Raw genomic sequence first — 12,421 nt, 5'->3', positions numbered from 1 at the left:
GTGTGGGAGGAGCAGGCAGGAGGGGGAGGAGGGGGGGGGGGAGGGAACGAGCACAGTCGGATCACTGCAGCTTTAATGGGCATATCCGCGGCGATGAGTCAGGGAAGGATATCCTCTAGGGAAACCCCTCAACTCACCTCCGCCCCACTCCTCCTCCTCCTCTTCCATGTCTTTTTATTGTGAAATAAATCTCTTCACCCTGCCGTCTGTTCTTCATTTTTGATTGAAAATTTTTTTTTTTGGCATATGAGCACACAAATGAGAAAAAAAGAGCAAAAAAAAAGAGAGATGCCACGTCCTCACGATGTTTTGTACAATACACCAACATGCATGAATCACCACCGCCCTCCACTTCATCCTCCTCCCTCCTCCCCTATTTTGATCTAAAAAAAAAGGAAGGAGGACAGCGAGAGATTGCATGCATGCATGCATGCTTACATAGGGGGTACTGACACACACACACACACACACAGACAGACAGGCGGATGTGCGTGGGAATGGGGGAGAAAGCCGAGTACCACTGGAGGAAGAGGGGATGTGTGACGAATAACGGTGAGAGTGTGCGTGTGTGTGTGTGTGCGAGTGTCGATCTTGAGGTGGTCCGCTTAGTCGAACAGACCGAAGCCCATGTCGTCATCGCCCTCCTCCTCAGGCTCGTCCTTCTTCTTCTCCTCTGCCTTGCCGCCAGCCGCAGCACCAGGGGCGGCGCCCGCCGCCGGGGCGGAGCCGGACGTGGCCGCCGGAGCCTGCGCGGCAGCCGCCGCCATCAGTGTCTCGACAGACTTCTTCTCCAGGAAGCGAGAGAAGATGATGGGCAGGGTGGGGCGCACCTCCACGCCGGCAGCCTTCACCGCCGCGGCGATGTTCTCAGCCGAGGTGGGCAGGCCGGCGTCGCTCAGCATGAGCGCGGCGTACGTGCACGCGAGGGTTTCCGCAGACATGATGATGATGATGATGGGAGGGGGGAGGGGTGCGTGAGGGAGCGTGTTCCTGTGACAGATAGTAGAAATGAGAGGGGTGAGAGAGAGAGAGAGTCATCCGATGTAGGGGCATGCAGGGATGGGGGAGGGGGAGGGGAGGGGCAAAGGGGAGTTCGTTGATCGCACTTTCTTTTTTTTTTTGGGGGGGGGGGGGATGGGCGGCGGTATTTTGGATGGTGAAAATAATGAAAGGAAACAAACATCAAAAGAAAAATAAAAAAACATATTTTTCGTTTGTTTTGATCTCAGACAACAGACACTTCAACATCGGCGGGAGAAAAAAGGGAGGGAGGGGGGTGAGAGGGTGTGTGTGCACGCGCGCGCGCGTGTGTGTGTGCGTGCTGGGATACGCAGTTCCACCTGCACCTCATTAACGAGCACCTTCTCTTCAAACTTTTTCTCTCTGCCTCTCCGTGGACACAATAACAGTCATGTGAGACAGTAGTGCGTGTGTGTGCGAGTGTCGATCTTGAGGTGGTCCGCTTAGTCGAACAGACCGAAGCCCATGTCGTCATCGCCCTCCTCCTCAGGCTCGTCCTTCTTCTTCTCCTCTGCCTTGCCGCCAGCCGCAGCACCAGGGGCGGCGCCCGCCGCCGGGGCGGAGCCGGACGTGGCCGCCGGAGCCTGCGCGGCAGCCGCCGCCATCAGTGTCTCGACAGACTTCTTCTCCAGGAAGCGAGAGAAGATGATGGGCAGGGTGGGGCGCACCTCCACGCCGGCAGCCTTCACCGCCGCGGCGATGTTCTCAGCCGAGGTGGGCAGGCCGGCGTCGCTCAGCATGAGCGCGGCGTACGTGCACGCGAGGGTTTCCGCGGACATGATGATGACGATGATGGGAAGGGGGGGGGTGCGTGAGGAGGAGAATACCTCAAATCGCTACAAATGCTTTGAAAGGTGCGCGAATGGGGTATTGTGAACGAGTGTGTGTGTGTGTGTGTGTCGTCGTGGATCGCATAGAGGGGTGGGGGGAGGAGGAGGGGATGGAGGGGGAGGGGGCTGCAGCGGGGGCGCATCGTAGATGTTGCGCCCATACACGTATGTGGAGACAGGCATCCATATATATATATATATATATGTAATGTACACATGAGTATACGCGTCAGCGCGCGACACCCATGGGTGGTGGTGGTGGTGGTGGGATAAAGGCAGAATCACAGGGAGGGGGACGACCACGTGTGAGTACGTGTGTGTGTGTGTGTGTGTGTGTATCTTGAAGATACCCCCCTCCTTTGTGTACATCTTCGCTACTCGGAGGGGTGGGTGGGTGGGTGGTGGTGGTGGTGGTGGTGGTTCAGCGTTGATTCGTTTGTTCTTGTCGATACAACGTATGTTGTGAGGGCTGTTAGCTGCAGACGCGTGCGCCAGTCGAGATGGCGCTCCAGAGGGTTGAGGGGAGGGGTTGAGAGGTGTTGTGTGTGTGTGTGAAATAAAGAAGAGAGCGGATATATCAAAGGGAAAAGAAAAAACGCGAAGCCATCAAAAAATAAGTGGCGCTGCGCCGTCAACCTGCGGCATCCCCCCTCCTTTCTTTCTGGTACCGAGTCACGGGGACGGTGTCGATAATGATGGCGATGACGCTGACACAGTGGACGAGGTGCCGAGGGTTCTGCAGCTATTACTTCCACCACTACTGCCGCCGCTGGTGCTGATGGTGGAGGGGGAGGACGCAATGCGACACGGGATATCCACGTCGTAGAGGTCCTCATCCGAGGTGGATGTGGAGTCGACCGTGATGAGGCCGCCGTCTCTGGAGCGGAGTCCAGGCGGCAGAACACCGTAGAGATAGTCGTAGCAGAATCCAGCACCATGGGCATCGATATTTTCTGTGTGCGCACCTGGTTCCTCCTCACGGACCGCCGCAACGCGTTGCGCGAGCCCCTCTAGAAGAGCACCAACACGACGGATATCGCGGCGATGCAGTGCGTGGCCGCCACATTGCCCGCACAGCCCCGGCAACGGCGGCCGCTTGGGTAGCGCTCCTGAAAAGACGCTTGCTTTGGTTGCGGGAGAAGAGTGATCCTTCTCTTGATAGGCCTCCACCTCCGCCTCGGGCTCCGAGTCTCCAAGACTGTGAGCGTGAGGGCCCACATTACGCTGGGTTCGCGGCAGTGGCTGCAACCACTGGCGAACCAGCTGCCGACACGCTCCCTGCCAGTCGTGTGGGCGCGTCGGAGAGTCGTGACACTGCGGCATGGCTGTTGCTGCACCGTCGGTGCTTCCGTGCGCGAGAACAACCACGGGAGGAATTCGATACGGCGGTGGTGCCGAGTTTTCCCCCGGCGGTATGCTGCTCACCACAACGTCGGTGGCGGCGTTGTGTGGACACATCTTTCCATCCCCGTGGGGGGGCTGCGACGTGGGGCCGAATGCTGGCTCAGCTGGGCATGGCACCTCGGCCACAGATGCGTCAACTCGCTCGGGCTCGTTGGTGCTGGCAAGGCTGCTCTTGGCCCACCGGCGCGTCGTGGCCGTATCTGCCGTGAATGCTGAGCTCGACACGCTCTCTGTCGGCGGGGAGCGAGCGGTGAAAGGGTGTCCAGCCACATTTGTCGGTGGTGGCGCCCACCATTTATGCTGAGCGTCTCCGCTGCACGAGCCCGTGCGTCGGGCGATGTCCCGTGACTGCGGTCCCGACCCCACGAACGTGGCAGAGCGGGCCCGCTTGTGTCGGTATTGAGAGGGCGACGCACCAACGTTTGATGCGTCTTGTTGGGCTTCGTTTTGGAGGGTCGGATGACTTTTTTCTCCACGCCTGCTGTGTCGTGTACTTCGCCCTTCCAGCCGCAGTAGCTGCAGCAACATGCGTGTGTAGAGGATGTACTGGTGCGCAGCCGTCAGAGCATCCATGCGTGCCGCGGGCGCAGGCCCGGTACCGCTGCCGCTAACGTAGCCTACCACCAGCGGCAGGACGTGCTGGGACCACAGACTATCAACCGTGGCCTGTGCAGAGCGCAGCTCTGGCAGCGCCGAATCAGCACCGTAGTGAGCATTCGGTGTTGTGGAGGCCGTCACACCCGTTTTCTTTTGGCACGGGCGCGACAACAGCGCCACGCCTTCAGCGTCACTCAGCTGCGTAGCGCCGTAGCACACGAGCCCAATAAAGACACGGTAGTACGCGTGGAACCCTCGATTCGAGGCACGCAGGGGCGTTGATGGAGTGTCGGTCCGGACAGTGCCATGACCAGCACCGCCATCGCCTGCGTTTCCCATCACACTGGCGCAGGCGCCGCGTAGCACCGCCTCTGCCTCGTAGGCTGTCAGCGCCGTCGTCTCTAGGAGTGGTGGCACCAACGTTAGCAGCTCCAGCAGCGACAACATGTCCGTGACGGCGGTTCGTGTCGAGACTGGCAGTTGTGCATCCTCTGCAGAGGTTTGTGGGACGAGGAGGGGGTGACGTAGCGCCCACTGGAGGGAGTGCACGGTGGCGTAGTTGACGTGAGTTGCCCACTGCATGAACGCGGCACTGGCAGCACCGTTGGTGGTCGGGACGTACGTTGAGAGGGTCGACGACGGCGACGACCGCCACCACCGTTCCCACCTCTGGAGAGGCCCTTGGGTGAATTCGGCGATACTTCGGTAGATCAGTGCATGTGGAGGGAACTCTTGCATGGCTGCTGCCACTGCCCCAGGCACTGGACACGGAACAGGGGAACCCCGAAGGTGTTGGCGCTGGTGCGCGCAGTTGCAGGGGCTCTGAGCCGCAAAGGCCCTCCTGCCACATTTCGTGGGACCGACGCCGCTCAGCGGTCCCACGCATGGAAGCGAGTCCGCATGGGCCACTGCGTGAGGGCCGTCGCTGACACGCGCATAGGTGAGATCGAGCACGACGCCAGGATTGTGGGTGATCAAGAATCTATGCAGTCGGTCCGCCAGGTCGGAGAAGCATTCCTTCATCCACGCACGGGCGAGGTGGTGGACAAGATCCAGTACGGAGGGGCAGCGAGCTTTCCACACGCTGGGAGCGGTGGCGCTCGTTGCTGCGGTACCTGCATCTTTGTTCACCGTGACCCCGCACCACGGCCGACACAACAGCTCGCTCAAATCACTCACGTGCATGGGGAGGCGATCGCGGACATGTCGACAGAGACTCTTGTTCGTTGCATCGCCGAACACGAGCTCGCAGAAGATATGGAACTGATTCAGGATGGTGGCCACATTTGGAGCGGCGGCAGCGGCGGTGGTGTTGGTGGTGGTGGTGGTGCGTGACGCACGACTGTCCATGCTGCGCAGGTGGTTCCCTCCACCACTGCGCATCGCCATACCGCCGCGGCGAGCTCCAGTAGTTTCTTCCTCCGCTACATCCATGCTCGCCCGCTCGAGTGCTCGCGCGATCGTGTCCATCAGCAGGAAGGCCCCCGAGGTGAGCGCAGCGAGCAGACGGACACTCGTGGATGCGTCCGGCACCCACGCGGGCCAAGGGATGAGGTCAATCTGAGCGGCTGGGGTGGGAGCGCACTCGACAGGGCGCGGGTCTGCTCGGCAATCGTGGAGCGCACGACCTGCACCGGTGCTCTCCCCTGCGTGGACGAGGAACGAGGCATGGTTCGTTGCGTACCGCTGCATCCCCTCCGTGTGAGCAAACGCCGCGACCCAACAGGGGGGTGGCAAGGAGGGCGGAGGCGATGTCGGCGATGGGGTGACATTCGGTGGAGGTCTGTGCTGTGGGTGTGCCCATGCGGACCCGGATGCGCACACTCCGTCGACTCGAGGCTGGCACGTGCTGTTGCGCCTGCAGCACTGCGTTGCCGTCGCTGGCGGCAGGTACGCTTGGATGTGCGTCTCCAGGCAACGTGCTAGTGCATCCGCCGCCACGGGGGGAAGCGCGCAGGTGTGCAGCAGCCACGGAAGGGTGATGTGTACATCAATCGACGAGGCGGGCCAACATCCGCTGGCGGCGCGGGCCGCGAGTAATCGCTGGAACGTCGCAGACGTCGGTGTCAATGGCGTCTCACCCGGCGGTTCATCGCGGTGAACGTCACTTCTGGCGATGCCTCTTGAGGCACTTCTTGGGTGTCTGTCACCACTGTTATCGCCCTCTCTACTGCCGCGCTCGTCGTGGCCTGGACTCAGAAAGATATTTTGGGCTCGCGGTTCGTGCGCACCGCCCTGCGCACTGTTGCGAGCGAGCCGCGGAGAGCTTTTCTTGCCTGCGAAGGCAGCGCTTTCATCGCAATCATCGTCATGGGCAACATTACTAGTGCCACCGCCGCTGTGCCATATACTTGGCGTCGAACCCTCCAGCGATCGAGCAGCGCTCCAGTACACCCGCGTCGACGTCGAGGGAGGCGGTGTGCAGCTGTGCATCGACCCTATCGCTATGGGTGGGTGGTGGTGGTGGTCACGGCAGTTCGTTACCGCAGCGGCCTCATCTTCGTCTTCCGCATCAGCTACCACACCCTCATCCTCGTCCTCGTGAACGCTGCTGTGGTTCTGCGTGCGGCGGTTCCCCGTCTTGTTTAATTGAGTAGCGGTGGCGTAGCTCACAGGTGTCTGTTGAAGCACCAGCCCTTGACGACTGCCGTTGGTACTCCGCGCTACCGACGGAAGCGAGAGACTCATGGCTTCATAGGCCGCCACGTACCAGCGCGGGGATGACAACAGCGACGTCGGTGCTCCCTCAGCATCGCTCGTTGTCCTGCCGTTGCGCGGCAGCGCGAGGCGAGGTCTGCGACGCCACAGAGCGACCTGGAAGCTGCCATCACCGCCACTTGCGTAGTCGTTCTGTGCGTGGTGGGTGTAGTGGTCCTCGCCCGCAAGGAGCAGCTGCGGTGGTCGCCGCTGTGGCGGAGTGGTATGTATTCGCTCGTGGGCGGGGTCGTCGCGTGGCACGCCGTGTGTGGTTCTCGGATGCGCCATACTTGTCGGGGTGCACCGCACTTCAACGTGTCTTGGCAACCACACCCGAAGCGGCGAGAGGGCTGTATGAGGCACAGCTCGCACCACCATGTCTGCCTCGCCAGGCGTCTGCAAGGGCTCATCATGAGGCATGCGCTGGCGCGGTGTGGCTCGGTGGGGCGCACTTTCTGTCGCCATTCCATAATTCTGCGGAGCCGTCGCGGTGTTGCCTCGAGGGCCAGTCGACACATTCGCGAACAGATCTTCTTCATCTGTTCTCATGATAGGCTGATGTGAGGATGGCAGACGTGCGGTTCGAGGAGCCTCGACGCGCTGCTGGACGCGTTGTTCCTCAGCGCTTTGTTCTTCATTGAATAAATCCTCCAGCGCACGCGCCGTTGGGTCTGCGGGTGAGCGGGGTCCGTCCTCTCGCCACTGTGGTGCCGTGTCCGTGCCACTGTAGTGCATCATACGCGGTGTTGTGTGCGCGTGGGACTCCCCCGAGTACGGATGCTGCTGCTGCTGCTGCCGCTGTTGTTGCGCAACGGTAATCCACAGATTCGGTGGTATCGCGGGCAGGTTCGGCATCCTGCGCTTCAGGCGTGTGTCGCTAGGGAGAGGGAGGGGGGGGGGATCACACGTGTGCGCGTGTACACACACGGGCAAGAAAGGGAATCCCGCGGCAAACAACCACCACCGCCACAAAAAAAAAACAGCAGATAGACAATAAGAAGCGAGGGTGCACAGCGGCAGATATCTACTCACACGTGGGTGGTCCCCGCTCTCTGTCTGTCTCTCTCTGTCGTTTGTCTGTGACGTGTGTATCCACAGGCGCCCCCTTTCTTTTTTCTCAGAGTTCTTTTTTACGTTCTTCTGTTTCTGTGTATGCTTCGCAGGTGGGGGATCCGTTTTTTTTCTATATCTGTGTGTCTGTGATGGTGTGTGTATCAGGGGGGTGTACTCGTCAATGCATGTGTCGATGAGGGGCTCTCCCCCGTCGATCTTGGCAAAGGGAAGGAGGGAGAGGGAGGGAGAGGATACACACGGCTATATATACATACACACACATATATATATATATGTTGTATATATATGATGGATGTCTGTGTAAATATTTCTGTGGTTGAGGGTGGTGGTGGTGGCGTCGTTGATCTGTCTTTAAAGGGGAATGACGGTATTTACACCAAGGCTTATATATCTGTATATATATTATATGTGTGTATATATATGTATATGTATATATTATATATATCTATATATCTCACACACACTGTGGCGTGGGGGCCGTTGCCTATTTAGCCCCAATGTACGCACCCACCCACACACACACACACACACACACACACACGAGTCGGAGGAAGACGTTTGGGAATACACGATTAGTGGGGGGAGGATTTGGAGAAGGAGAACAGGGTGCTCGGTTAAAGGTCACACATCAGTTGACGGGGTGGGGGAGTGAGTCACACCACCATAGGTGACAGGTGGAGCCAGCTGTATAGCACTCATCCTCCCCCCTTCCCCTCCCCTCCCCTCACCGGCGTGTGCGAGTGACACAATCTTCTTTTTTTATGTTTTTTTTTTGTATTGGATAATGCGTTGTGCCTGATGGGGGTATCCGCCATAGAATAAATGACAGGACAGGCGAGAGCCATTACGGCAACCTGTGCATATATAATGCGTGGCGGAGGTGTGCTTGCTTCTTCTCTCTCTTTTTTTTTTGTGTGTGCCATATTTATAAATAAATAAATATATATGTATTGATAAATGAGTGTGCACCAATGTCTATTCATTGCGACACCAAGAGGTGTCGTTATACGGGCCGTCACACCACTGTTTTGTCCCCGCTTCCACTGCATCAATTGGCTTATCAAGGAGACATGGGGGATGGCCGATGTCTGAAAGAGGGGAGTGGAGGGGGAGTCCCCCTCCAAAAAAAAAAACTGTCAAAAATATGCGTCACGGCGTGGTCCTGATAACATTTGGCGGTGGTGGTGGTGGACAGACACACACCACACACACTCAACGATAAGAGTTGCGCCTCTCTTATATGCACACACATATATATATATATACGTGCATGCATATACACACACGAACACGAGCACACACGTGTGTGCTTGCTTGCAATGTGCGCCCGCGTGCATATATGAGGCGAGAGCAGGGCATATCGAAATCCAGCAAACCGTTGCAAAGAGGAGGACGAGAAAGCCTCACCCTCCCTCCCTCCCTCCCTCTTCCCTCTTCCCCCAATAACACCACCGCGTTAAAAAATGTCCGGGATGTCTCACAGAGGAGGGTGGTGGAGGACATCTATACTTGCGGACGCTTAACATCCCCTCCAGCATTCTTCTCTCCCCCCCTCCCCTTCTCCCCACACACACACACACATACACGCGCTCGCACCGATGCATGCACATGCAGACCATTCGCAGAAAGGCATTAGCCTCACCACTACTGTGAGGAAAAACAAAAAAAGAGAGAGTGAAGGGGGCAAGGCCACAAAAGAAGAGGGTGGGATGCAGTGGAGGAGAAGAGGCCGTGGGAGGGGAGGGAGCGGTTTAAAAAAAAACTTCAGTGGTGGGAGGGGGTCACATGGGGGAGGGGAGGGGGTGGGTGGGTGGGGGTCGAGGCATGAGTAACCGGACAGAAAAGTATTAAAAAAAAATACAGGTTGAACCACAAAGAAGTACAAGACTGCCACCCCCCCCCTCCACCCTTCTCCAAGCAAACCCCCCAAAAAATCCTGGGCAAAGGTGTGCCCAAGCTCTCGTGTGTGTGTGTGTGTGTGTGGGTGTGTGTGTGTGTGCTTGTGGTGGTGGAGGAGAGAGGAGGGGTGGTGGTGGTGGTGGGGGGGGGGGGACATATAAAACAACAAAGAGGAACCGCCTTTTGGTTCGTTGTGCACGCGTCCACTTCGGTGTATCATCCCTTCTTTCGACACCACGAACGCACACGGTTGATCTCTCCTAGACGTCCGTGTGGCATCTGTGAATCCATCGCGCGCTCTCTCTCCTTCTCTCTGGGCCTCGAGAGACAAAGATCGGCGTTTCTCTGGTTGGTTACCCCCCAGAAAAATGCCGGAGGACAGCGACAGCGGTGCGCGAGTGTCTGAACAACAACAACAAAAAAAAAATAGTAAGGGAAAGGGGAGAGGGTTTTATCCTTGCGGACCTGATACCGTACGCGCATGCGTAGGGTGTAGGGGGGGGGTGCCCACATCAGCACTCTGGGCGTTCGCCGCCGCACTCGGTGGCTCAATCCTTCTTCATCTTCGCGGCATCATCACTGAACTGCGTGTAGGCCTCGTCGATCCCCGCATGTGCCATGGACTGGAGACGAATCTTGCGTTGCTCGAGGGCCTCCACCTGTCGCTTCTCGTAGTCTGTCCGCTTCGTGAGAGGCTTCGTTAGGAAAAGTGTCACGCTGCCAATCGCAGCAACCACGGTGGCACCAATGAAGGTGCGAAGAGACTCGTTCTCCGTCGGATTGTCAGTCAGGACCTCGCCGAAGATGAGCGTGAGCAAAAAATTTGTTAGACACGCGCTCCAAGTCAGCACTGGCGCCGACGTGCTCTCCGCCATGGGGAAGGTCAACTCCACAACGTACTCGAACATGAGGGGCATCATGAAGTTTTGGCAGAGTCCTGCGACGCCCCCCCATAGCACGAGTACAGCGACGGTGTAGTACGCGCTGTTTTCTTCCACAGCGGGACCAAAGTGCAGCAACAGCGTGAGCAGCAGCAGCACCACCACCACCACCACGGACAGAGTACACAGAAGCAGTTTGTAGCGTCGTCCGAAGCGATCTACGAGGGGCATGAAGAAGGGGCAGACGACGGTGCCAAGCACCAGGTTGAGAAAACCGATCCAACCTGCAGTGGATTCACTGATGCCGTACGGCGCCAGCATCTGGGGCAGGACCGTTGCCACACCCCAGATGAGGCCCAGCTCCGCCGCCGAGCTGATGCCCAGGAGAGCAAAGGAGAGGTTGTGGCGGAACTCACGGAAGCAGTCCATCAGCACCGAAAAGACGTTGACCGGCTGCACTTCTGGATCCTCCTCCTCTTCCTCCTCCTCGCTGGCACCGTCGCTGCTGACGCTTTGATGGCCTGCCGCTGCCGAGCTCTTCTTCACGTCCACCGAACCGCGCTCGCCCTTCTTGGAGCCAACTTTTACGTCGGCAGCATTTGGCTCATTGTTTCCGTTGGTGAGGTCCTCTTTCGTCTTCACTTCTGCATGCGAGTCCAGCGGTTTGTCAAGCTCCTCCTCACCGTCCTCGTCGCTCTGCCGACGTCGCAGGACATCATTCAGCGCGCGCAGGCGGCGTTCTTCCCTTCTCTGCTGCCGCGCCGCCACATGACTGGCTGCGTAGCGTGGCTTCTTCGGGAAGAGAAACATGACAAGAAGAAGCATCAGCGCCCCGTAGCTGAAGTGGAACCAAAAAAAATTGCCAAAGTGTTTTTTCGACTGCTTATCCCGCCCCACGAAGAATGTTGGGATGAGGACGCCGATGCCGCAGCCAAAGTTGAGGGCCGAGGACATCACCGTGTTGGCCACCATCCGCTCATTCTCTGGGAACCAGCGGTTTGAGATGAGCGGCGGCGTCGCGATCGTGAGCACCTCTGTGATGCTGTTGAAGGCCTGCGCGATGTACAGCAAGGCGGCGTTGGGCCACACGTAGAGAGCGATGATCTTCAGCAGCGCACCAATCGCGTTCGCTGCTGCAGCGATCAGAACACCCATTTTTATACCCGTGGTTTCATACAGCTTGCAGCTGAGAAAGACAATGGCGACGTATGCGATCACGTAGGTCGTTGCAAGAAAGTTTACTTGTGTTGCGCTCATTTTGAAATACGTGCGCACCTCATCCACGATAGGTGCAAAGGCAATCCATTGCATGGCGTTGCAGATGGAGAGAAAACAGAAGATCAGCGCCACCGCGAAGCGCCAAGGGTCGCCGCGTAGGCGGCTTTCTTCGCACTTCTCAAGGTGGTCGATCGCCCGAGTCTGAGGCGGGTGCAGCACCGGGTCGGCGTTCTCGTCATCCATAGCAGCGATGAGAGCGGCATCGTCAAGGTGGTCTTCTCCTTCCCGCTGTGCGAACGCCAATACCGTATTCGACGGTGTCTTGATGGACTTGGCAGACAATGCGTCACGCGACAGCGGTAGATTGAGTTCTACACGGCCGCCCTGCGGTTCTTCGTTGTTCAACGGCATCCTTCGGAGAGGGAGAGGGACAAAGAGCGTCGTCGCCCACCAAAAAAAAAAGAGACACCCTCAATAACACTTGTCAGAGAACAACAACAACAACGACAATTCCCCAGCACAGTTGCAATCTTTGGATGTATATATATATATATACCAGTAAACGAGCAAGAGGGGGATGGACGGGGGGGGGGAAGAGGGGGAGGGAAGGGGATGCGTACACTCTCACACTGCAGTACTACTACTAATATAACCAACAACAACACGTACACACACACATATATATCTGCATATACACATATACAAACATATACGACTTACATGAATGTGTGCGTGTGTGCGCGCGCGTGGAGAGAAGGGGTGGGGGACATTCAACAACAACAAAAAACACGTCGAACACGA

General features: G+C 57.8%; 4 protein-coding genes across 4 annotated transcripts; all 4 read right to left on the bottom strand.

The window, feature by feature from the left end:
• Positions 1–605: 605 nt before the first annotated feature.
• On the bottom strand, positions 606–941 carry JKF63_07731 (uncharacterized protein; the record flags this gene model as incomplete). The annotated part of the gene is made up of 1 exon (XM_067903662.1): positions 606–941. The coding sequence occupies one exon, from the start codon at positions 939–941 to the stop codon at positions 606–608; it is 336 nt and encodes a 111-aa protein (XP_067759862.1).
• Positions 942–1,463: 522 nt separating this feature from the next.
• Positions 1,464–1,799, bottom strand: JKF63_07730 (uncharacterized protein; the record flags this gene model as incomplete). Its single annotated transcript, XM_067903661.1, has 1 exon — positions 1,464–1,799. The coding sequence occupies one exon, from the start codon at positions 1,797–1,799 to the stop codon at positions 1,464–1,466; it is 336 nt and encodes a 111-aa protein (XP_067759861.1).
• A 723-nt stretch (positions 1,800–2,522) lies between these two features.
• JKF63_07729 (uncharacterized protein) lies at positions 2,523–5,543 on the bottom strand (the record flags this gene model as incomplete). The annotated part of the gene is made up of 1 exon (XM_067903660.1): positions 2,523–5,543. The coding sequence occupies one exon, from the start codon at positions 5,541–5,543 to the stop codon at positions 2,523–2,525; it is 3,021 nt and encodes a 1,006-aa protein (XP_067759860.1).
• Positions 5,544–10,069: 4,526 nt separating this feature from the next.
• Positions 10,070–12,031, bottom strand: JKF63_07728 (uncharacterized protein; the record flags this gene model as incomplete). The annotated part of the gene is made up of 1 exon (XM_067903659.1): positions 10,070–12,031. The coding sequence occupies one exon, from the start codon at positions 12,029–12,031 to the stop codon at positions 10,070–10,072; it is 1,962 nt and encodes a 653-aa protein (XP_067759859.1).
• Between the last annotated feature and the right edge of the window lie 390 nt (positions 12,032–12,421).

This window comes from Porcisia hertigi, chromosome 3 (genome assembly GCF_017918235.1).
Source record: "Porcisia hertigi strain C119 chromosome 3, whole genome shotgun sequence".
NCBI lineage: Eukaryota > Euglenozoa > Kinetoplastea > Trypanosomatida > Trypanosomatidae > Porcisia > Porcisia hertigi.
The sequence above is the reverse complement of the archived record's forward strand: the minus strand, read 5'-3'. Positions and strand labels throughout refer to the sequence as shown.